General features: G+C 42.2%; 1 protein-coding gene across 3 annotated transcripts in view; it reads right to left on the bottom strand.

The window, feature by feature from the left end:
* Positions 1 to 26,559, bottom strand: part of nolo (no long nerve cord) — a 57,064-nt gene that overhangs the window by 9,297 nt on the left and 21,208 nt on the right. For 2 of the 3 annotated variants that reach the window (XM_070277306.1, XM_070277307.1), the window contains exons 3-14: positions 23,275 to 23,385; positions 22,874 to 23,202; positions 21,882 to 22,059; positions 17,797 to 17,941; positions 14,561 to 14,690; positions 12,731 to 12,833; positions 12,459 to 12,554; positions 10,243 to 10,449; positions 9,902 to 10,182; positions 5,011 to 6,179; positions 4,827 to 4,932; positions 1,917 to 2,052 (exon numbers count right to left, since the gene is read on the bottom strand). In XM_070277306.1, coding sequence (XP_070133407.1) covers positions 1,917 to 2,052; positions 4,827 to 4,932; positions 5,011 to 6,179; positions 9,902 to 10,182; positions 10,243 to 10,449; positions 12,459 to 12,554; positions 12,731 to 12,833; positions 14,561 to 14,690; positions 17,797 to 17,941; positions 21,882 to 22,059; positions 22,874 to 23,202; positions 23,275 to 23,385 — 2,991 coding nt within the window. Of the gene's footprint in view, positions 1 to 657; positions 781 to 1,916; positions 2,053 to 4,826; positions 4,933 to 5,010; positions 6,180 to 9,901; positions 10,183 to 10,242; positions 10,450 to 12,458; positions 12,555 to 12,730; positions 12,834 to 14,560; positions 14,691 to 17,796; positions 17,942 to 21,881; positions 22,060 to 22,873; positions 23,203 to 23,274; positions 23,386 to 26,559 lie in introns of all 3 variants that reach the window. The other variant, XM_070277305.1, reaches the window with a different exon arrangement.

The raw sequence follows: 26,559 nt of genomic DNA, 5'->3' as shown, positions 1-26,559 counted from the left end.
CAATAATAAAGTATAAATATTTTGATTGCTGAAACTGAAAGCTCTAATACTATTAAACGAATTATATGCCAACAAACTCAAGCTAGGCCACCGCAAACAAAACAATCAAATTAAACAAGGAGACATGCCTGAAACCAAATAGAAACAACTAAGCCGAAGAAGTCTCGAAACAAGGCGGCTCTTGCCGTGCCGTTTGACAAATTGCAAGAGGCCCAATCAGACCGAAGACAAATATGCACACGTTGTGCAATTTATATGCAGCACTTTGGCAATTTGCAACGCACACGCCCCCCCCCCCCCCCCCCCCCCATCCGCCCATCCGCCCATTTGAAGTGCACTAATTACACGCATGCAACGCAAAGTTCGTGGATGGTACGAGTACCTCCAGGAGAATTAATGAAAATAAAACAAACCGAAACCGAAAAGGATTGAAATCAGTGAATCGTAGTACGGGCAATACATATTTTTTTTGTTTCCGGCGAGGCCAACAAAGTAAGAAATGAATAAATTGAAACCAAAAAAAATAATAATAACAATTGCAAACAGAATGTATGTTTTGCTATGAAGGAACAATAAAAAATCGGCAACACAGCAAATGCAGAACGAAAAGGATGAAATCGAACGAGTACCGAAGGATGCGAAAAGGATGCTTCTCACCTGGAGATTGCTGAGCAGTGCCTGGAAATATGGCATCGCCAGGAGAGCTCTGGTGCGACTGCTGCCGCTGCTGGCGCTCGCTGGCTGTGGGATTCTGTCCTGCGATTGCACTAATTGCGAATGCTGGAGATACACACACAGACACAGGATGGCAGGATATTTCACAAATACAGACGCGAACGCAAATGGCGGATTGCAGAAGAAATATGAGGGAAAATAGTTATTAAGTGTGACGTTATTTATTAGCAATATGTTTGGGCTTAAAGTTATGGTTATTCCGATGTAGATATGAGTGTGATGCATGGCACTAAAGAGTATGAGATGGGATTTTAATTTGAATATCTAATTAAAAAGTATTTTAACGAGCTTTCAAATAGTCTACTTTAGATTCCAATTCTTGTATAAAAAAATCCCTTTTTTTCCTCTTTGGAAACACACAATTTCTTTTTCCATTTCGAACAAACTCAATCAAGGCATTTACGCTAATTTTTGGCCTGCCAATTTTCAACTAGACTTCGGGCCAACCGCAATGGGTTTGACCCAAAAAAAAAAAGGGAAGATGAAAAAAGAAACACAACACCCAGAATCGTTTGCAAGGCAAACAACAATTTGGCCAGGTAGTGTTGGCCCCGGGCAACCGATGTGGAGGATTCGTGTCCTTATTACATCCCCAGCCTAAGCCAAGGACAATGGCAGACATTCGACCAGCCTGTGTATATGCCTCATCTATTGTTGTTTTCGAAGGGAAAGGAATTGTAAATTCTTGTTGGTTTATTTCCACTCTACTCCGTTCGGCTTAGCTCTGCTCCTCTCTCGGCCAACGCTACGTATACGTAATTTCATTCCAAGGCACATTATATGTTTGGCCAGTGGACAGAGACAGGGCTAGTGGTGAGTGAGTGAGTGAGTGAGAGGGCTGGATACAAATCTAAACTGCCAACTGTTTGCACAGATATTTATTCTGCTGATATGGAGCAACCCGAAAGAAATAGGGAAAGCCATGTGGAAAACTATCAAATTACGTAGATGTTGACACAGCAAGGAGAGCAGCTCCTATATAAAAAGAGTGTGTATATATAGTACTATATCCAAAGGGAGCAACGGAAACCACAAATCTAATACACAACGGAATTGTGTAAACTGCGAAAGGACAACATCGGACCAAGACATTCGCACGTTTCCGGAGCATATTTAAAATGTAAAGCCCGGAATGACGTTGATCGAGTGAAACAATCATAACCGTGCCCCAAACTACTCACATCGTCCTCCATAATGCTGCTGTCCGCATGCTGGACTCCGTCCGACTTGGGTCTCCGGCTACGCTCCCGCTCCCTGCCGTTCTGCAAACGCTCCGACTGCTGCCGGCGACGGGTGCCCTGCTGCTGATTCGTAGACCTGCAAAAATTGCAAAGAAAAATATACATACATGGTTGGTGGATGTGTGTGGGAGGAAAACATTAAAAACAAACATCTAAGGCTAGGCCTGGTCCTGGTCCTGGCCAGCAACAGAAAGCCTGTTCGGTTCCGCTCCTGGCAAAAATGTCAAGTGCAGATCCCCAGGCTTTCGCACTGGCAAGTCGAGTGGCATTTCTGAGATGCCCTTTTCGGAACGAACGCCACCTTTGGCCATAACAAATTCTGGTTTTGTGAGCGTGTTACATTCTTGCACACTTTGAGTGGGGAGGGCTGATGGCCAGTTTGTCGAGCCTTTGAACCAACTGCAATATGAAATCGCTTTTCGAGCCTGGTCATGCATATTGCAACCTCATTGGCAGCCCGTCGGTAGTTGACCGAACCAAATCAGTTTAAAAGGTGAAAGCTTTTCAAGGAAACTTTAAATGGATTTAGCTGTGGCAAAATATATTGATAAAATTAAGGTACAATTTAACAAAAGCTATTAAATCTGGCTTTAATACAATTATTCCTAATCATTGCAAATTTTCTTTGATAAAGCCTTAGGGCTTTAAGTCTAGCAAATTTAGGTTACTATTTTTCTAAATTATTATTTATGAGTAACCTGTCAAATAATTTTAAATAAACTGTCTGCAAAATTTATGAATGTATAAAAATATTAGCTACTCTTTAAAACGAAAGATTTATTTTTGCGTTGATGTGCCATAAATAAAACTTTGCAAAATATTTAATATCTCTACCTGTCAAAGCCACAAATCCTCTCATTTTTGAATATCCTCCGTCCTATACGAATATTAGCATTGGTGTTTTGGAAGCCACTGACAGAATTCTTCTTTGATTTTTAGGCAATTAAAAAAGTATGATGGACCACATTGAAATATGGAATAAACAAAAATAGAAAAGCTCCTCAATCCACCAGCTTTGAGTTAAATTTTTGGTATTTTGTTTTTGCCAAAAGTTGTGTTACACTTTGCGTGACCAACGACATCACTGATGATGCATTTGAAAACCAAAAATATCGCCGCATATTCGTGTGTGTTTTCCGAGGGGCGGTAAAACAGGAAAAGCGGGAAAGTTGGTTGAAGAGCTTGTGGCTTTGCCAAAATGCATTTTGCTGTTGGCTGTTTGCTTTTAACCATTTGCGTTAAGCAGGCGGAGTGTGGCAACGCGATCGCAAACATATGCAATTGTCCTTACACACACATTTGTGTATACATATATTTAGCACATCTATATATGCTGGTATCTCTGTAATTTTTGGCATGTTAAGCTCCTAGTCACAACCCAAACACGTAACCTAAATTGCGAAATAAACCGCACACACGTCTGCCTGAATATGCAATTTTTGGGAAAACGGGGTTTGTTGTGGCAGGGGTGGGGTTGCGGCACAAGGGTTTCGGGGGAGGATTTTGTTGGCTGCATTTGTATGGGGGCAGGTGCTCAATAGACTTAAACGTTCTAGAGCTTTACAGAAAGGTACGCGGCATTCAAGTTAGCCAGCCAGGTAACATTTAAGGGCTCTCAACTCTCAAAATAAATAGAGTCTGGCTGGCAGCAAGGGTAATCGAATGCTGAATGCTCTTAATTGGCCCAGAAAGAACTGTGCACATCCTTGTATCCTTCAGAAAATGTTCAGTGAACATAAACTGTCATGGCAAACTTTTCTTAGCGGTTACGCCCTGAGTGTGGGTGGATATAACAAACGGTGAGTAAAGTAAGTATCCATGAAATTTACTTAGAGCTTGTTTTGTTTTCTTAACTTGCGCTTTCCCGGCACCTTTTTTTTTTGTTATTTTGTGTTTAAGCGCATAAAACTTTAATGCAAAGGATGAGCAAATACAAACACAGGGACGCTCAGGAAAGGTGGGCCGGATGTAACACTCCGACAGCGCGAAATGACGATAACACGCATACGCCGCGTAGGCGTGGAAGTAAGGTGCGGGACCAGAAAAGGAAAAAGACGACTGCAATGAGTCGAACGGAAAGGACAGCTCTTGATAAAGACAAGTCGGGAGGAAAGTACAAGTGGCTGCACAGGCACTAAGCACTAAGCGGTTAACTCTTAACTGTGGCACTCGAGGCGTGAATATTGTATACAAGGAAGGCTATTTCAAAGCAGAAATAATCAGATTCCGACTATATGATACCTGGTACCTGGACTGTATGATTTTTATTCTTGAAGAAGACTCTTCTTGGCTTCTTATAAAAATAATATATTATTTTTTCAGTGATATACTTTTTGAAGATTTTACTCTAGCCATATTAAAGGTATAGAACCAGACTCCAGTGGTTTAAGAAAAAGCAAAACTGTAATAACTGCACTGAAAATGGGGCTTGCAAACTGCAAGGGCTGTCCACAATAAACGACTGCCAACGGAGAGTTGAGTCGGAGATTAGTTTAGATCAAGGACGTGGCTAAAGTGCCTGCTGTAGTCTAGGAAAAAATGCAAAATGGCCAAGAAAAAATGGCCAATTGCTTCAAGCAAAGGATAAATAAGGAAGTCTCTAGATGTTCTTTCTTTTTACAGCCCAGCCCATGTAACGGTAAGGACTTCAAATCCAATTACTTTAATATTTCTGGGCCACTATGGTGTACATGTTGAAAATCTACCAAACAATGTAGATTCTAGCCTAGAACGCACTTAGCCCGATAAAGATAGCAAAACTGGACCCACCTCCTCATACGCAACCCGCCGAACCTGGTCCTGTTTCAAACTTTTACTCAAAGGTCACACAGTCGAAAGCCGGTTACTTACCCATTAGCGGGCCAATCGGTTCCAGCCACAGCTCCTGGCCCTCCCGCCGAGGTCATGTCCGCGGAGGTGAGTGCTTCCGTGCCACTTCGTTCACGCACCAAGCGATCTGAGGAGGAGACGAGTATTAAAGAAACTTTGGTTAGACAAGCAGGCTCGTTAGGAGCACTCCCGACTGATTACCCACCTGCTTCCTGCCGCTCCAAGTCCTCGGCCTGCTGGCCTGGCTTGGCCTTCACCTCGATAGCAATCTCAGCCGAACTGAGTCCGGCGTGACAGGAGTATACTCCGGCGTCGCGGAACGTGATGTCAAGAATGCGCAGGGCACCCTTCTTGGACACCTTGAACTTGCGGGAACGTTGCAGAGGCTTGTGGTCCTTGCTCCACTTAATTTTGGTGCGATTGTATCGCTTCACTGGGCACTTGATCTTCACTTGGGTGCCAAAGAAGACGATACCGGCCCCGCCAACTTTAAGGGTGATTTTAGTCTTCTTAGGGTCGTGTTGAATATGCGTGGAGTTGTTGATTTGGATAACGGGCTTGGGATCCTCTGGTGGGCAAGGTTTCACGTTGCAGGGCTTTTTGTCCGTCGGCTTGGCACTGGGACACATTGATTCCGGCCTCTCAATCTTGTGCTCCTGGGCCATGATCTGTTTGCACTCGACCTTGCGGTCCTTAAAGCCATAGCCACAGGTGTGCGAGCACTTGGACCACTCACCCACCTCCCAACGCACGGGACAGTCCAGAACATTGCAGTACTGCCGGTCGGGGGGCGGAGGCTGCGGGCACATGCTGTTGGGCACTACCATGGTATTTTCACCACCGCGGGTCACCTCGTGGATGCACTGTACCTCTCGGGTCTTGATGCCGATGCCGCAGCTCTTGGAGCAGGGAGTGTAGTCGGAGTAGTTCCACCTAGGCGGGCAGGGACGGTCGTTGCAGGTGCGAACTCTGGCCTCCGGCTTGGACTCCGGGGCACAGAGGAAGGGCGAGACTACTCTACCATTGTCCTCTCGCACGCAGTTGATGATCAGCTCCTCCACGCCGCCCAGGCAGGAGGCACTGCATGAGGTGTAGCCCTGCTCTCGCCATACGTATGTCTTTCCCGGCTCTGAGACCCCCACCTTGATGGAGTCCCGGGGGTACTGGTCATCGAAACCGTGGGAGGGCAACACACAGGGATCCTCCTCGCAGCGCTCCACGTCGTCGTGGGGCTTGGTTCCCTCGCAAAGGCTGTCATTCACGGTGGCCACCGTTCGGGAGTACTCCAGGTATATCTTACACTTGTAGACTCGTCGGCGAATGCCCTCGCCGCAGGTGACACTGCAAGGCGACCACTCCGTGTCCTTGATGTAACTACGAATAAAATGAAACAGTAAGAGTTACTAGAGATATTAAATATCAGAAAGAAAGGCTTTCGGTACAAAATATATTTCCATTTTGAAGAAAAAATAATATCCTTTGGAAACCAAGCTGCCTTGATAAGAGAGTACTTCCATTTGGCTAGAAAAACATTTATCAAATTTTACGCCTGACAACCGAAGCATTCACATGTCCAGCACTCATCAAAGGACAAACAAAGAACCGTGCCTTTGCACACATCCTAGCACACACAACCTAGCACACACACGAAATCGAATCAACTAAAACGTGTGCCAATGCAAAACCCATGGCCCTGCACTCGAGTTCACACAACCCCTCTTCCCTTCACAAAGAGCTAAACAAATTCCATGCAACAATAGAGCTTACCACGTTTTACACATTGCATTTCATTCGATGCCAGGACACACATTTATTGAGCCCTCCCCTCCGCGACCTTCTCCAACGGGTGTCCAGCGCAAAAAAGTATGCTATGCGAATGAAACGTTGGTGGTCACTGGAGTAAATGTCCTCTCATGGCCTACAAACTCGGACACCGACAAAAAAATGAAGGGGTTGTAAAGGACTGACAAATAAATTCCAAAAATATAATCTCTCCTTTAGTTCAACATTCCTTTTTTTCAATGCAATTAAATCATTTTCTTTGCTATAATCATATTCTATATATTATTTAAAATACTATCCCATTTGTTTCTGTGTAGCTATATTAGGAGAATTTAACGCCCAGTCATTGTTTTGTGGCCTGAAGTGGCTTTTATGGCGCGGGTTGACAGTCCACTGAAGTGTAGTGGAGGCCATAGCCAGAACGCGGCTGCTGGCCAGGCCAATTCTACTCTTTATTGATTTGTAGTCAAATCGTAGATGTGAGAGTGGCATTAAAGCGGCGCCAAATGGCCGCAAACATCTTAGCCCGGCTCCCAAAGTAGGTCAGCACATTTCGCTGGCTTTTAGTTCGGCAGCTGATTTCATAACCAGTGCGTTGCGTAGCGTTGCTCATTCGCCGCGTAGGCCAGGCGCGTGTTCACAACTTTGTTTACTCTCCTCCCTCGGAAGTTGTTGGCTTGTCCAGTATCTCCTCTCCTTTATTATTACTTGTTTTCTTTGTTATGTGTATTGTGTGCCTGGCTGTATGGCTGGCGCACTGCCATTTGCCAATCTCTCTTAACATGGCCTTTACTAGTATATTGTTGCCGCATCGGCATCGGAGGCCAAGGTTTTGGTGGCGGCGTCAAGGCGCGACTTTATGGCAGCGCCAGGCTCGAATAGTTTCAGTTTAGTGGGCATCGGCCAACAACAGAGCCATCGAGAGAAAAATGTCAAGAAAAGATAACTTGGATGCCATTTTAGAGAAATAAAAAAAAGGAGGCAGTTTGTTGGTATTCAGTCTAAGGACCATTAAGTCTGTAATATATGTAAGTTGTTGAAGCCTTTATTCTTTTTTTCTCCTTAGGCTTAGGTCATTGCTCGAAGAATTGCCGAAAAGTTATTGCTTAATTTTAAGTTAGAACTCTAGATTTATTCAAAACAAATCTTATTCTTTTAAGGCCTATTAGTATTTCTCTCAAATTACAAAACAAATACCTAAATGACTTCCTGTGTATTTTACGATTATGGGATTAGCTTTACTTCCATGCCCACTTAATATCAAGGATCTTTAAATACACGATGTAAGGAAATGCCTAACATTGTCCAGCTACCAATTTCCTCTTTGGTCAAGTGGATTGGGCCGTAATTTATTATTTGGTGTAAGTATTCCCCATGCACCAATTATCCGATAAAAGCCCTTGGATTTGGCCACTCTGCTCTAATGATTTCATTTAGATTCATTTCGTTTGTTTCGCGAGGTCGCTGGCTAATTAAAGTGTGTATACCAAGGGACAGCTTATCGGGGGAACTTTTTTTGCGTTGTTTATCGTTTTCCAATAACAATGAAGTGGACACGTCAAAGCACCACTTTAATTGTCATTAGGCGTACTTCACTGTACTTACAATCTACTCCAACTCCAAGTCGATACTTGGGTATCCTGCTCATAGGATGTGAGTGTGCGTTTGTCTAATAGCCTTAATTTTAGGTGTCGACACCGCTCAAGGACATTATGATGAGTCACAGAGTGTGGTGCTAGTGGTGTTAGTGGCGTTAGTGATGTGTTGGCCAAGTACTCGAGCCAAGTCAAGTGGAGTGGCACGCCGTCTCACCAAAGTTGAAATATGTCAAGTACCGGCTTTGGGCCAAGATAAGCCGGGGAAAAGTTGAATATGTCGGAGTCGGAGGAGATGTACCAGCCTATCATCAAGATAGGGAAAGCCTCGTGTCTCAAGTCTCAGGGGACACGGCTATCTACACCGAGGCGTGACATCAATTAGGCTCCGACAATAATTATTGAAATATACGACAAGCTATTTGGGATTTTCCCCTAATACCTTATGCAGGACAAAAAAAAAGTATCTTGGACACAAAAGTTGAAGGACACCCTAATTATAGCTAAAAGTGGAAGCCTACAAGGACACTTTTTTACTCATATGATACTCGGAAAAAAAGACAACCATGGAGGACACATATGGGCTACTGCATATGGGCCCTCATCGATGACCATATAAATTCCAATAATCATTGGATTCTCGAGCGGAATACCTTAAACGATTTGTACATCGATGTTCTATCAATCTGCATCAAAATCTAAGAACGAATAATTTTTTAGATTTTTTGTCAAATTTTCTGGGGGGTCCCTTCAAAAAAGTGCAAAAATGGATGTAGGCCCAATACGGCCCCATCGTTGACCATATCTTTGTCAATACTCATCCGATTCTTGAGCGGAATACCTTAAACGATTTGTACATCGATGTTCTATCAATCTGCATCAAAATCTAAGAACGAATAATTTTTTAGATTTTTTGTCAAATTTTCTGGGGGGTCCCTTCAAAAAAGTGCAAAAATGGATGTAGGCCCAATACGGCCCCATCGTTGACCATATCTTTGTCAATACTCATCCGATTCTTGAGCGGAATGCCTTAAACGATTTGTACATCGATATTCTATCAATCTGCATAAAAATCTAAGAACAAATAATTTTTTAGATTTTTTGTCAAATTTTCTGGGGGGTCCCTTCAAAAAAGTGCAAAAATGGATGTAGGCCCAATACGGGCCCCATCGTTGACCATATCTTTGCCAATACTCATCCGATTCTTGAGCGGAATACCTTAAACGATTTGTACATCGATATTCTATTAATCTGCATCAAAATCTAAGAACAAATAATTTTTAAGATTTTTAGTCAAATTTTCTGGGGGGTCCCCTTCAAAAAAGTGCAAAAATGCATGTATGCCCAATATGGGCCCCATCGATGGTCATATCTTTGTCAATACTCATCCGATTCTTGAGCGGAATACCTTAAACGATTTTTACATTGATTCTCTACCAATCTGCATCAAAATCTAAGAACAAATAATTTTTTAGATTTTTTGTCAAATTTTCTGGGGGTCCCCTTCAAAATAGTGCAAAAATGGATGTAGGCCCAATTCGGGCCCCATCGATGGTTATATCTTTGCCAATACTCATCCGATTCTTGAGCGGAATACCTTAAACGATTTGTACATTGATTCTCTACCAATATGCAGCATGAATGGGTATTTACGTATGCTGTTGCTCCTGCTGGAGTTTTTGTTTTAATTTAATATCAGGTTACACTTTTTTTACTTACGAGGGATCCAAAGAGGGTACAACAGTTCCTCCCCTATTGTAATTACTGTTTGAGTTTCCGCCCATGAGACGCATTGTTCGCGGCTCATCCTGGTCATCGTGGTGCAACCTGCTCTGAGTGTGATGGGCATAGCGCAATGGCTGATCGGAGTAGGACGCGCCCTCACCGTCATCGGTGTCCTGACCCGATTCCAAGTCATCAATGTCTTCGGCCTCATCGTCCATATCCTCGTCTTCGTCCTCGTCATCCATGTCAGAGCTGTCCATCTGCCGGTCGGACCGCTGGAATGGAAAATTAAGATGAAATTGGAATTGGTAAGGAAAACTTGCATATCCTACTACCTCGTTCTGTGACCGACTGCTGCCCACGATGATGGTGCCACCGGCTTTGCTCTGTGAGCCGCCTCCTCCTCCGCAATGGATGCCAGTGGAGCACTGTTGAACGCTGCCGGGCTTGGTGAGTGGATCACACTTGGCACTCAGGCTGCCATCCGTCGATTTGCATTCCACACCTCGCATCTGAATTCCCTGGCCGCAGGAAACCGAGCACTAAGTGGCAGAGTTAAAATATCCGTAAGCATTATAAATTAATTCAATAAAAAGTGCATTTATTTGCACAATAGATGAACCATAAAAGGGGAAGATACCCAAGATTTTACTCAAAATAGACGGCGTTTAAATACTCTATACAAAAGGTTAGTAACATTTTATCTTCTGAGATTCAATTTCTATATAGAATAATAAATAATTATAATGGCTAACCACTAAATTAGTTAAAAGTATAAAAGTTTCTTTGAGGCACTCAGTGGCACTGAGGCACACTTCTTAGCAAAAGTTTCAAGTGATGCGGCTAAAAAAAAAGGCAAGCCCCAGTGACTCCACAAGCTTTCACACACAGACAGACAAACACACACACTTTCACACATTGAACCCCCGCGTGTACGCGCTCACGCATACAAATGCGAATTCTCATATTTTTTGCATTTTGCTGTGCCACGGGGCGTATGTGTAACGTCCTCAGCTCCATTGCCATTGTTTATTTGCACAAATCCCACTCCAGCACTTTCAGTCTCCGCTTTAATGGCGCTTAATTTTGTGGCATATATTTTATTAATGGACATAAACGTTAACGTTCTTTTTTAATAGGCTCTTTCTCTGGCCAGACTTTCACTTTTTCATTTTGCATTTCATCTCATAAGCATTATGGGAATTTATTTAAAATGGAGATGATTCTGTTGAAAGGTTTTTGCTGCTTCCTTTTTGTACAAAAAGTTTGCAAACAAAAAGTGTGGCTAAGGTATTAAGGATTATTATATTTGAAAAGTTTATTAAACAGATAATTAACTGGCATTAAGTAGTTGCTACATTTTTTTGAGTAAAGGCAAACTTTATATTCAATAATTTAGTAAAAGTTTAAAGCGGCGATGAACGTGAGAACGGTCTGAAAGAATTAATTAAACTTATTCATAACTTTTTCCCTCCTACTCTTAAAGCTCTTTAATATTAACCCTAATCTTGGACATTAAAAAAGACTCTTCTAAGCCACCCCCAAAACATTAAGCAACAGCCAGACGGAAAAACTTAAGACAATTCAATTAAGCAACACATAAACTTGACACCCCCCAGGCAGGCGTCTTAAGTCCCCACACAAACAAACACCACCCCCACATGTACAATTTGTGATATGCCGAGGGTCTGGGGGGCCATTAATAAAGTTGCAGTTTAAATGAACAGCACAACCACCAAAGCAGAGTGGTGTTGTCGGCCAAGGAGTTCAGGTGGAGCGGGAAATTGCGGCCAGACGAACTTAGGCACAAATGCCGTCGACGACGTTGCCACCGAGTTGATTAAGTTGTATGACCACCATTTCGGGTAGAAAGGGGAGAAAGTGAGACTCTCCCCCCCCCCTTTCTATTGCAACTGCAGTCTCAAACGCCGTCTAGCGGCTAGCAGCTTATTACGAGCCACCAAGCAAAGTAACTAGAAATGCATAAAAAACCTAACATGCTGAGGGTATGCGAATTCGGGATGCTCAGTTTTGGTTACAAAAATATTCTTGAATTTTTCACAAGAAGTCTATAAGAAGTGAGACTTTATTTTACCTTCTTAAAGGAATAAAATAATGAATAAACTAATTATGGTCTAAAGATTAAGTTTAGTTACTCCAATATTACATAAAACCTCTTCATTTGTTTCACTTCCAAAACAACCTTATGACCTAACTCCTCTTTGAATTTTTTTAGGACCCTCTAGAGTCTAGACTTTGGACTCAAAAGGGATAGTATAGGGACTATACCCATGACCACTGCCAGGGGCATTCAATTCAGCAGCAGCAACCCAGACATTTAGCTAAGCACACACAAAGGGCCCAGACATGGCCTCGTCAACGTGCATCGTGCAACGTGCAACTTGCAACGTCTTTGTCTGCCAGTCTGGGTACCCACTTTATTCTTGTTTTTTTATTTTTTTTTTTACTTTTCTGGCTGCAGCACAGAAAGTGCATGATTATTACACGACTGGTTGGGAAACGGTGGGTGGAGCTGTGGTAAAGTACTTACACCGGTCCAGTCCTCGACCTCCCAATGCGGACACTCCTCGATAATGCAGGTCTCTTGTGTTGGCGGTTTCGGTGTGCGGCACATGATATCTGCAACCTGTTGGAGGAAGAGAGACAGGAGACAGCAGCAGAGTGAGAGGAAAGTGTGAGAAAACATGGCAATAATGTGTTGGGTCCGGCCCCCGTTTTCCGCATGCAAAATCAGCAACACTTAAAGTGCTATTTTTTTTTTTTGTGGTTGGTTTGCTACTCCAAAAGTCTTGTAGTACTTACCCTCGTTTTGATGGCGTTCGACTCCTCGGCACAGACAACCATCCGCTCCCGGTAGCCGTGGCCACAGAGCCGGCTGCAAGTGCTCCAATCGTCAGTTATCCAGCTGTTTGGATTGCAAGAAAGATTAAATGCAAGTGGTCAGTGGGCGTTCTTGCTGAATTAGCCGGCAGCCAGCCAGGCAGCAACAGACCGAGGGGAAAATAAATACCATAAATAGTTGCCAGAAGCTATGCTGTACTATATATGTTTTATTTTCCATGGTGGAGGGGATAAGCAGGGGGAAAAGCCAATTCGCACGCCCTTCAAGTGCATGCGGCTTTCGGTGGGAAAATGTGAGTGAGTGAGTGAAATGTTTCCTGAAAGTCATGGTTTACAAAGGAATCCTGCTGTTATTGCCTGTTATATAGTTCAGTTGTGGTAAATCGCTGGCATTGTTCTGGGGAGATGCAGCTGAAGGTGCGATTAAATAAAATGAGAGAAGTCTGCTAATTAATTGCTTGGAAGTAAAACGAACATTAAATTTATTTGTTCTTTTTAAAGTCTGTAATTGGAGAAGCCATTTAAGAAGATTTTTGAGATTAGCCTCAAGTCTTGATGTTTGTTTGCTAGACTTTCTTTAAAAGCCTCCTTTACGTAAACTCTAACAATGGTTCTTTGTTAGATTGGAATTATTGATTTCGTTATCCTATCACACAAAGTAAACAAACCTCCATGAACAACCATTTACCCAATATTTGGCCATTCCTTCTTCAATTCATCATCCAAATGCACAGTCCTAGAGCCTCTATGGGCAAAAATTTTGGCCAAACAAAGAAAAACTCGGAGCCGGGAAATAGAAACCTCAAGACAGACAAAATCAAAAACCTAATTGATGTCTATGCCTGGAGGCGAAGTTACAAAGCCACGAACAGCAATAAACCAAGATCGGTGGAGGGAACGGAAACTGGAACAGTGAGGGAGTGGGAGGATTGGACGGAAAACAAGAACAGGAACCACCAGAACGAACGGAGATTAGAATTCTGGGTGGTGGCATCACAGGGAGACATTCGCCAAATTGGCGAAAACTTTTTGGTTCACTTCGGTTTCGGTTTTGGGTTTGGTTTGCAAAATGTCACCAAACGATAAATAAGTGTGAGTGCGCCATCAGTGTGGTAGGCAACACAAAAAAAAAAGAAAAATATTTCCAAGGGAGATGGAAATGGAGTGAGGGCTGGTGCTAGAGGACCAGACAAACGACAGTCCTCCCAAACGACTGGAGACAACGTCCGCGTGCGAACTCCGAGCGATAATAGTGGGCCTGGGATGGCAATCAAAACGTGCGCACGATAACCGACGCCATTTAAATTGATAGCCGGCCAGGTGAGACACGAAAGCTTAATATTCACTGAGAAAAAATATGGGAAATCTTGAAAATATGTACACTATTCAGTTTAGTACTTAAGTTACTGGTAATTCTTTAAAGAGTCCGTCTAAAGTCAGCAAGTTTACAAACCCAAATATTTATAAAAAATACCCCGTCCCACAGGTCGTATGAGTAATTTTATTTTCTTTTAAATTCCAGCTTTAAATTATCCACTACTATTATTAAATTTTTACTTATATTATTATTATTATTAGATGTTCAATTTTTTAAGCCTAATGCCTTAGAAATTTCTCTCCCTGTTGTTGTGATGGCATGGGGACCTGGGGGATGTATGTCTGTATATATTATGTTGGGGTTTTGGGTTTCAATGCTGGTTTGGTTGGACCGCAGGGTGGCTTAGGGAACTGTGGTGGCTGCCGGCTGTCATCCAGGCTCTAACTTGAATGCGGAGAGTAGAGAGTACTTACCGCGGCGGACAGCTGTGTGTACTACATTGCTCCACGGCCGCCTCCGGGCGATTAGTAAGGCTGCAGAGCGTATCATCGACATCGGCATTGGTTAGACGATTCCTGCATATAGGACGAGACATTTTGTAACCTAAGGCGGCCAAATGCCAGCCGGGCCAAAAATAGAAGGGAAGAGAAGAACAATGGAGAAAAGAATGTAAGTAAAGGGCAAAATTGGAAATCGCATTCAGCTGCCAGACGATGGCAAAATTGTCTTTCTTTTGTTTCATTTCTTGGTATTTGTTTTCGTCGTTTTTCCTGCTGCACTTTAAAATCAATAAAAGTCAGAAGCTGTTGGGCAAGGAATTTGTAGCAGGCGGATGCCAGGGGCATGGATGGCTGCTCGTGCAACTTTAATGTCACTTAAGGTACTTGAGACAGTGGCAGCATTAAAAAGTGTCTTTCTACCGTCTTAACCCATTAAGGAAATCGGCTTTGAAGAGTGAGTTGGTTTACATTTTTCACAGGTTAGTTTATAAACTATACAAAAGTATTAACAAAAATAATTGTAGTAAAAACAGTAAAATTTATAATGAGATGTTTCAAAAAATAAATCCAAAAGGCTTTTGTAATTTTTTACTTATTCTATATATACGTATTCTTTAAAAGAATCTTCTTAGTCCCACAGGTTAAGCGATCCCTATAAAAAGGAAAAAGAAACTGCCAAATCAATTTATCGGATTTAATGGGTTGAATGTCAGCCACCAGCTGTGAAAAAGCGAGCATACATCCGATGGGGGAGAGCTGGCGGAGGAAGGCTTCCAAAAGCTTTTCAGGAAATTGGCAGATGGCAGAATGCAGCCAACGGAGGATGAGGACGATAGTGGGTTTAACAGGGTCAGGAGGCAAGGGACAAGGGCAGAGGCGGCGGATGCATAACGTCATAACGATCTGTCAGTTTGAAAAATCGCTAGAAGCATCTAACCCTCGTCCTGGGTATCCTTGCCTTATAAATACTCCCATGGTTAGCAGCTGTGACGTTGATTTCGCAGCTATTGAATTTCGTTTATAAGCGAAAGTACATAAGTATGTATAATGTTTATATGTAGAAACCAAAGCAGAATCATCATGATAGTGTTTCCCCTTCAGCCCTCCATAGCCCGCCGGCTGGGTATTCATGGCACAATTGGCTTAAGGCAATTGGTAATATCCTCTCATGGCATTTATGTCAATTGTCGTAACCCAAAGAGAAGTCATCTGCAGCATCAATCCGCGTTTCTTGTGTCCTGCATTCTTTCGGCGGCGAGGAACTCGGCATCCCAGCAGAGACAGGATGCGAACAAAAAGGATACCAAGGACCCAGTGGATTTACTCGGCTGACAGAGCCCAGCAGGTTGTTGGTTTTGAGCTGCTGAGAGCTCCAAAGAATCCGTGGCAATCTTCATCATCTGCACTTTGGATTTTACACTCATTTGTGCTCAGTTCATAAATTACCAAGAAACGGAAGCGCCAGCCTTTAATTTTATTTGCGAATTTTCAATGGTATTTCCGGAGTCTTTTTCTAGAAATTTAAATTCCTCTCTTTATCTAGTCTATAAAAAACTCCTTAAAATCCACTAAGCAAAACTAAAAGCAAGTGTTAAAAAAAAGGATTTAATTCGCCTTAAAGTGAAAAAAGTGAAAGAATACCAAATCGATGCAACCACTTAATACTCCTGTCACGTACATTAGAACTGCAGTTGGACAACTGCGAAGATACCCAGCCAAATGTGTATAATTAAGCATAATTGATTTCGTGAAATGTGCGCAATTATATGCCCCAGGAGAGGACCACTAAATAACAGACATGAGTAAAAGCAATTCAATGTCCAATTCTAAAAACCCCACCAGTAAATGGTTTCTGGTCTGGGTCGGACATGGAACCCAGCGCTTAGGTGACCATTAATTTTGGGCCGTGGAATGGTCGGAGCAGACCCACAAAGAATCCCCAAAGAGCATTGCACTGCACTTGACATTTAACTGACATCTAAAAACTAAATACAGGCAGACAGACAGATAGACAAACACATTGAAATGTAATTACGGACTGGGCGGGTCGAGCCGGCATTGAGTGGGTCACTGGGGTTAAAGACAACGCCCTAAGCGATACTGCAATTAAAACAGAAGGAAGCACTAGAAATTGTCACTCTAAAGTACAAGAACAAACGTCTCTTGGCCCGGAAATCCACCAGGATCCAAGTTATCCTTGACAGGCTAATGGGCGGGTAAAGAGTCGAAGCAAATAATAATTAAAAATTTATGGGAACACCTCAAAATCGAAAGGAATGGAAGTAATCAGGAGTGGCTTAAGGCTCTTCTGGTTGAATGTTATTTGACTTTTGGGTTAAATATTCTTAAACCTTTAGCTATAAAGTTCAAACCTTTCTTAAACTTGATTCAGTGATGAATTAACTCTACCCTTTAGGAAACCACACTGTATATTCAAAACATATGCTTTTCAACACCAAGTTTCATTAGCCCATGTTGCATAGTTTGGCGGGAACTCGGGACTTTCCTGGAAACTTTCAGCCAGAATAAAGTAACCCGGCAGCCCAATTTATGGCCTGAATCGTAACATAAAACTTAACCCAAGGATTAGGACTTGAGTCTAATCGACAAACTTTCGTTTGAAATATATAGTCTCCCCCAGACTATTAATCATATACAGGTATATAGCAACAAAGGCAACATAGTTTTCAACAGCCATTTTATCCGGAAAGCGAGTGTGGGAATGTGGTTGGGGATTTGCGACTAGCTACTGCCACTCGATTACCATGCAAACATTCAATCGAAACAAATTCCAATTCAATAAAAATAAATGAGCACGACAAATAGCTGACTCCCATACAGTGGCAGTGACGCACACGTACAGTGCCTGGGAAAAGAAATTTGACAGAATTCTTGGCCCCGGAGATGGGAGAAAAAATACAGGAGTGGGATTACAAACGACAGACTGGCACGCCAAGAGCTCCTTGGGCCTCCAATTCCAATGTTCTTGACATATTCCACTTGTTTATTTACACTAAGGATAGCAAAGATACCAGGTCGGTTTCTACACTGAGGAAAAAATATACTATTAAATGAATAAGAATAGATAACTAACTATTTTTTAATTAATAATATCATTGTAGATATAATATACCTTTTCTTATATTTTCAATCAAAATTTTACATTTTTCAGTGTATTATTGTAGCAAGGACTTCAGGACGAAACTTACCTCCACCGCAGGTGACTGAACACTGCGACATCGGTCCCATCTCCCAGTAATATAGCGGTTGGGAGCACGAGTTTCCATCGCCGCCGCACACGCCGCACCCGTCGATTTTCTTCGTCGAGCCGATTTTCAAATCGCAGCCAACACGCTGGAAAGAGAAAACAAACCGCCGGCGTTAGACAGAGATGGGCACAATCAAAGGCAACCGGGTAAATAAAAATGGCTGCGTAAATAAAGTGTAAATCAACTGTTAGCGGTATCAATAGCATAACACACAAAAACAACGGCAATCGTAAATAAAATATGGAAATCAATGGTAACGAATCCGTTGCATAAGCCTAAGGTATACGCCACATATGTACAACCATAGTCAAAATTATTTTCACAACACACAATTATTTGCACATCCCAACTTCTTTTAGTTGTTATTCTTGTTGTTGTTGAACAATTTCACTGAAATAAATTTTATAGCGTAGCTTGATCTATGCTTAAGCGACAAAAAAAGAAATGCGAAAAATAGCGGTTCATAGGACAAAGCTAAAAGAAAAAGAAAAAAAGCTTATCAGTTGTCAGAAGTATTTGCACACGTTTTCGGTGCGTCAAAATTATTTTCACAAAACTTAGTTTAATTTATTTTAGCTTAATATCTAATTTTAACAAACGATTTTCTTAATTTTATGAAAATACATTATTAATATTTAGTTAAACCACCTTTGGCATCAATGACAGCTTGTAGTCTTTTTGGTATTGACCTCACCAAAGTTTGGGCAAATTCAAGGGTCAATTTGGACCAAATTTCGTCGATTTCAGCGATGACTCCGTCGCGTTTTCTATTTTTATCAATGGTTCTTTGATTTTTTACAAAAGCCCAAACGTTTTCGATAATATTTAGGTCTGGGCTTTGTGGTGGCCAAGGAAGAACCTCCTGATGAAGGTCTCTCAAAAATTTGGTCGGTATCCTACCCTTGTGGCATGGAGCATTGTCCTGCTGAAGAATCCATTCATATGTAGGAAAAAGTCTGTTTCCTGACACAAAAGCATGGTCATTAAGGATTCGAACGTATCCGTGCTGGTTTAAGGTTCCTTCTATCGGTACGAGGTCTCCGAATCCATAATAGCAAAGGCATCCCCAAAACATGACTGTGCCACCACCAAACCTATTGATTGGCTGGGCTGCCAAATGCTTTTGGTTTTTCTTTAAATGCATAAAATGGTGGCTGTAGGACCCCTGGAACTGAAATGCAGCCTCATCCGTCCATAAAACATTATACCAAAAGTCAAGAGGCTTCTTAATATATTCCAATGCAAATTGGAGGCTTTTTGTTTGGTTGGTTGGTGTGATGTCAATCACTTTGCGGACAACATATGTTTTAAAATCAGCTTCTTTTAACCTGCGACGAATTGTAGAATCACTTATTTGTTTACCAATTATATTTTTTGATTCTTGGGCAATTTTCAATGGACTTGCACTTGGATTGCTCGCTACAACTCCTAGTAAGTGCCTGCATTCTCTTTGGTCCAACACAGGTTTTCGGCCTGATCTTTTTTTATTTTTTAAAGTGCCAGTTGTGTCTCGCTTTTTTACTAAGTAGTAAACATTTCTGCGCGAAATTTTATACAGTTTAGCGATTTCAGCTGCTGAAATACCGGCTTTAAACTTAGTAACAATTTCAGCCCGGAGTTCAAGGGTTAACTCCCTTGTTTTAGGCATTTTGTTTAGATAAATCTAAAAGATAAATAATTATTTTAATTGAATTTTCACTGAATTGAATTTATTAGAGAAAACGAACCGCCACTTGTCGCTGCAAACCAAATACTAATGACGAAATTGCATTGTGAAAATAATTTTGACGCACCGAAAACGTGTGCAAATACTTCTGACAACTGATAAGTTTTTTTTCTTTTTCTTTTAGCTTTGTCCTATGAACCGCTATTTTTCGCATTTCTTTTTTTGTCGCTTAAGCATAGATCAAGCTACGCTATAAAATTTATTTCAGTGAAATTGTTCAACAACAACAAGAATAACAACTAAAAGAAGTTGGGATGTGCAAATAATTGTGTGTTGTGAAAATAATTTTGACTATGGTTGTATTTGTAGCAGACTTGATGGAAATGAGGCTATCGAGGAATACCTTCCTTTGCCATCGTATTCTGTTTACTTTCGATTTGTTTTTTTTTTTTCTATCAAAGTTCACGGTGGAAATGTTTTTGTATGTTTTTGGTCATTACATGGCATGGTTCGACATTTGAAGGTTACTCGATGTACTTGTTTTTCCAAGGTTACCCCGTTAGATATTCAATATTTTTTCAATGGAATCTTATTAAATGCACCGAAATGAAATGAAAATATTACGCATCCGCACTGTTGGCTCTATGAACGTCCATCATTTAAAATCTTAAATTCCTACCCTTAAATTGTCATTCAATACTTAATCTCCTCTGAAATTCTAATGCTAAAGTCGTCTTAAAATCCCTGCCTAAACCAACATATCTCCCCACAGAGCTGTTTATAATTTATTCCACCGAAAGTCCTGCCAACAAGGAACTCGGAACACTGAAACCCTATCTTTCCCAAAGCCAATGTAAGGATCTTATGCAAGTCGCCACATTTTGGAAGCGTTGAGTTGTATTTTTTCCGGATATACGTATGTATTGTTTGTCGGCTGGCGGGTGTGTTTAAACCGCAAGACAAACAGGCAAAGTCAAAGCCCGCGGCAGCGTTCTATTTGATTTATTTATAACAGATATATATAATACCTATATACGTACATGTACATATGTGTACGTGGAATGCCTCTGGCAGCTGCCAAACGCTGTGGCTGCTACTCTGTTTGGCGACAAATAAAACACAACGTAAACCGCATGACATATTGGCGTTTATTACAACAAATTGGGGTGACGATTTGGCGGCATTACAGCGCAGCCAGAGTCTAGGCGAAACTTGGATAAGATGTCATCATCCCACACACATGTGCTGGGAACACCTGCGGGGAAAATGTTAGCTCTTGAAGTTCTTCACAAGAAGCTTTAAGGATATAGTATTACTAAGTATTTGTATTTTTAACCTAGCAGCTTGAGCCCTTTTTACAAATTTAAATTTATTGAAATAAAATCTAAAATAATAAGAATTATAAATTTAACCACCACTGTATGGGCCTTTGAATCTGAAACTGAAACTCAAACACCAAGTCCTGGATTTTGAAAGGGGAGGTGTAGGGGACAGCCTGAGGCTGAGGCCCAAACTGCTGTTGCTGCTTTCGCCAACTTCGTTTGACATTATTGTAGTTGTAAGCCTGCCAAGCCGTGGCTGGCTCTTTTGACACTTCACGAAGACGAGGGTTGTTTCAAAAATATGCTCTTGCTATAAAGTGATTCTTACTTATTTCCTTGTTTTTTAAATATTATTGTCAATGTAGACATAACAATTAGAACTCTTTTTTATACAAAATTGAATTTAAATTTACATAAAGTATTGTTCCACCCCTCGCTGACAATTTTCAGTCCACCCTTCGGCATCGTCACCCATGTCAGCGTATCGTAGCATACTTTGCAGCGCATTTCATGGCGAATTCCCTGGCAGCACTTTTTGCTGGCGCTTCTGCTGGCTCCTGTTGCCCTGGGGCACGCTTTATTGGCATTTCAATAGTTGACTTTTGACGCTGCCAGCAACCGGGACCAAGACCGGGACCGGGACCGAGAACAACCTGAATGCCACTCCCACCCTGTTGATGCGCCCACTTTATGATTTATTTATGCGCCTGAGCATAATGATACAAAGGCGCTTGTGTTATGCAATCTCCATACATATACATATGCTTAACGGGCTCCCAAGCAAAAGTAGCTCCTGTTTTTGCCTCTTTTGGGCTTTCGGGCCTATAATAAGACCCACAACCACCCAGGGCCACCCACACTGTCGACGTAATTTATCATATTGCGCCCCGAAGCTCACCGATGGAAAGCAGTTGAAGTGGAAGGGCCAAACCAAACCGGAAGGAAATTGGGTAGGGAAGCCGCCGTCCCCAATTTTGGGAAGTGTTTGCTACCCAGCCCATCCCAGACTCCCAATAGTTTAACCAAATTGCACTTACCTGACATTTGCCTTGGATGCACATATCCAGGCTGCCGGAACGGCATCGAGTTCCATCCTGCACCCGGGCCGACAGCTGCACAATGACGCTCTGCTCGTCGTAGTGTTCCGCCTCCTCGGGATTACCGCCTCCGGCCGACTCCCTGGATATGTCCTCGACTAGATGCGCTGGATGGCCCCTGCGGATATAGAACACATTTTCCATGCGGATTATTCATGAATCTAATCCAGCAGACTGCCTCTGCTGGCTGCACTTGATTTCATCTTTGATTTGGGTGAAGGCTGACGATAAAGATGGTGCTTTTGGGAAAATAAAACTACCAGAAGTACTATTACAGTTTATCTTTTTTTAAAGAGGTTCTTCCTTACAAGAAACCTCCCTTATAAATGGCTTTTTTTGTTCAATTTCATTTACAAACTAAGAGAGAACATTTAAAGCTTAGACAATGATTTATTTAACCCGCATATGTGTGCAAAAACAATCCAAGGGAATTGTGAGAAAAAAAAACAAAAACTAAAGCAAAATGGATTAACCGCAGAAGCTCAAAACCGCAGCAGTAACCAGAACCCAAACACGGCCACCACTAATTTGAACCGCAACCAAGAAAAAACGCCTCAACCAAAGGATGAAAAGCGCAAAAAAAAAAAAGATGTGCAAACAGCTTTTTTATTGTCACTGGACCCAGAACCAGGATGGGCATCCAGACCACTGACACAACGGGGCGTAAATGGAAGCCACTTGGAGCAACACCGACTGACTGGACAAACGGAAACCATGATGAATAATGAGTGCACAGCCAACTGGAACAGCTGGACCATAGGCCGATTAGGTGCGGCCACATTTTCGTTATCCTTCTACAGAGTGTGTAACAGGGTACTTGAAAAAATAATGTTAGAAGACTTTTGGGGTAATAAAGTGTATTTATCTTTAAAGTTTAAACCTATTGTTATTTTTTCCATTATTTCCAGTGTAGCTATAAGCCCAAAACTCACCTGCATGTAAGAGCACAAGGCTCGACATAATCGTAATGCGGCGTCCACTTGTACAGGGTCCCATCGTAGGGCACATCATTGTAGGCGGCGCACTGGCTGGAGCGGAAGTCCTGTTGCTCCGGACACGGTTGCATGTTGCATATGCGATAGCGGACACTCTCGCCGCGGCAACTGCCGGGGCTGCTGCACCGTCGCATCTGTTGCATAATGCCGCCATCGCAGGTGCGCGAGCAAGTCGACCAGTCCGACCAACTCGACCACTGGCCAGGTCCACTGCCAGAGGTAGCGCCTCCTGCACCTCCATTCTGGCCCTTTGCCCGCTTCTGTTGCTGCAAATTGGCAGTGACATTTGTAGGCTTATTGCTCCATTGTGGCCCGAATGAAAAGCCATGGCTACTTACTTCCAATTCATTTTCTAAATCCGATGCTGTGTTCCATGTGTCGTCGAATGCTTGGCTCGCATTCAGTTTCTTGGCCCAAACGGCGTGAGTGCTTAACAGGCAGAGGGTGGTCTGAAATTGGTAAATTGCACAGCGGGGAATTAATCACTAAGGTTCGGGTAAATCGATTTTGTTCAAAGGCAATTAAATTAGCTTAAAGGGATTTAATTTTTGGCAGGTTAATAACTTGAATATTGACAGTAATTCTACCTTTTACGTAAAGCTTTCGCCATGTTCCACATTTTCCATCTTTTTAGGCAAATATCATCTCTAAGAATATAAACAACAGACTTTACAAATTAATTCCTCACCCACTTAGATAACTATCTAGTTCATGGATGTAATACCAACTTGAGCCCAATAACGCGACCCAAAGTATGTCACATATTTGACATTTGGAGCTCTAGCAATTGAGCCAGGATCTCGTATTGATATAAATTGTTTTCTTTCGCACGCGCCGCTCCTGTTAGTCACGTTAACAATTTGCATTTTGGCTTCCTGACTTTGGTTTCCAAGTTTTTCATATCGAAGTGACATTAACCCAAGAACACGCATCACGTCGCTGTATATATATACTGTATATATGTACAGGCAGGAATAGAAAGCCATCTCCTTCAAGGGTTCAGGAAAAGAAATCTGTAAGGGGAAAAAATCACTCATACCACCCGTTGGCTGCATCTATTGCTGCCTCCACTACTTTATGGCGTGTCGCGGCATGTCCACGTGCTTCAATTTACCAAAAACTACTTTCATATATATAGACCTACTTGTAGTCCCGGCAACTACACGCAATCATGGCCCAAATGGTGGCAGCTTAACGAGGTTGTAAGTGTTTATCACAGGAAGAAGGCATTTGAAGTTTATAAGTATTTCAACACATGAACTTGGGGTAAAGTTTTGAGTGGTTTCTCTGATATTTTGCCAATAATGGTTATTGAATTTCAAATATTGGTTTCTTCGTACCTGTAGAAGTTAGTTGGTCCATCCGAAATATAAAATATCAGATTGTTATTAAGGAAACTTCTAGGGTTAGATATCTAAGACCTACAGCCCAGAATATCCTACCAAACAGCCCGACATCCCCAAGTCCATTAAGTAAACCAAAGTTATTATCGGTCTACGTCTAATCGCTGAAACACAACTGCCATATCTTCTGTCGGCTTGAAGGCAAAAACACAAAACCCCAACACCCAACACCCAACACTGCACAAGTGGCTAACAACTAGTCGGCTTAACAACTTTCTGTCTAAGCCAAGGTCTAAGCCCCCTGAACTCCTCGGTGCCCTTCCGGCGTGTAACAATACACCGTAAACATTAAAATGGTCGGAGGTGGGCTATCTTAAAGGCAAATCAGCGCCAAATGGACCAGAGCCAATGCAGAAACAAATCAACAGCCACAAACAAATCCCAACGAATGGGCCATGGAGCTGGGTAAACCTTCCGGAACGGAAACTCATACCATATAGATTGTCTCCTGCATGAAACATGACCTGGCCCAAAGAATTCTCCACCACATACCAGCCGGCTGCCATGCCACACTTGCCACATTTGATTGCAGTTTGGATAGAATGGATATGGGATATGTAAAGCCAACAAGATGAAATGTCCGATAAAGCAAGTGTAGAGCAATAAAAGTCTGCAAAAAAATAAATAAAAAACCCTAGCCGGACCAAGGGAGGGAACACTCTTAACAAAATCGGCGTAAAATCTCATATGTCCATCCATGCGGTTAGGAAAAGCTACTAAATTACTATTTAAGTATCTATTACCACGTTCAAGTGTTGCCACTGGTCAGAACCCTCTGTGGGTAAACATACAATGGAGGGCATCAAATTAGAAACTATGTACTACAAAATGGGGTCGATTTGTTGGTACTTTCATTCCACAATTAAAGAGGTAAGAGATCTCTAATAGAAAAAGTATAGTTAATTTCCACCTTGGGTGTCGAATCCATGGACGTGTCTGTTTGTTTCCCTAATGGAAATGTTGAAGCCTAGTAGACCACTAGACCCTTGTATAAACCTTAGAAAAGCATATAACGAGACCAAGCTTAACCCAGGACACCTCTACTATGAAGACCAGTGTATACCCTCTGGTAGTCCAGAAAACAAGGGTATTTATCAGTGCGATGCCCCGGTGCGGCTCCTGATCCGAGAAGGGAAAAACATTAGGAAAACAACATTGGACAAGGTAAACTCATTTTATGCCCAAGCATTTTGCGATTCCGGTAATTATTTATTTATGAGTTGAAACAGTTTCAATAACTCACTTTTGCCATTCATGCCCCTCCATCCGTCCTGTGGTAAACGTCAAAAGTCGAGTCCTGGCGGCTTTCACGGATGTATGTTTGTATATGTGTGCCAGGAAGTCATTGTAGGTAGTTAGTTAATGTGCACAGTGGTGCGAAAATGATGAATTTATGGCTCCTTGAGGAAATGAAAGCGGTATGAGGTGGGACTGGCATTTTAGCTTTTGTTTGGCGACAAACGTAAGTTTTGATTGCAAGTTGAAGTGGTCTAGGAAAGTGAACGAAGTAGGAATATAGAACTACCATTGTAAAAGGACTCTATAGTATTTTGCCCAGTATTTGCTAAAGAATTAACCTTGCTAATAGATTATTTTTCTGATAAATCTGCTTTAAAAACCAAAATTTCTGTTAAACAAAGGGGTGACTAATCCCTGGATCATATCCACTGTGCCAGGCAGTTGTCAGGATGCCAGGCCAACAGACATTCAAGTCTATTTCCAAAGACAGAGTCAGAGACAGAACAGTACATCAGACAGGCCATGAGGCTGGAGCCTCGGGGCTTTCTGAAACTCCACAGGCAATGCGGCAGGCAATTTTTGCATAAACACTGGGGCATGGTTGGTTAGGTCGGGGCTGAATATACAGAAGGTGGCTGCCAAAAGGGAGGACATCCCGCCAGGAGGCTGCTCTTTGGAATACCGAAAACGGGAGCGAGTCCAACAGACGATTAGACTGTCAAAGATGACGACGGATGTGGAGTGGGAAACTGGAACGGAGAGTGGAAATGAAGATGGGTCCTTGTTCAGGTAAACGGTGTTCCTTCAGTTGATTGTATTGTTGCCGAGAGCACAGGGGATGAACTACAGATGTGTGTATGTATGTGCTTGTGGGTAAAAAGGTATAGGTTCGGGATAATGTGTCTGTTGCGGCACGTCAGTTATTTATTCAAAGCGACAGCGACAGACGGCGCAAAACGTCAATGAGCTAAAATTTCCGTA

The sequence above is a fragment of the Drosophila bipectinata genome, chromosome 2L (assembly GCF_030179905.1).
Source record: "Drosophila bipectinata strain 14024-0381.07 chromosome 2L, DbipHiC1v2, whole genome shotgun sequence".
Lineage (NCBI taxonomy): Eukaryota > Metazoa > Arthropoda > Insecta > Diptera > Drosophilidae > Drosophila > Drosophila bipectinata.
This window is presented reverse-complemented; position numbering and strand designations above follow the sequence as displayed.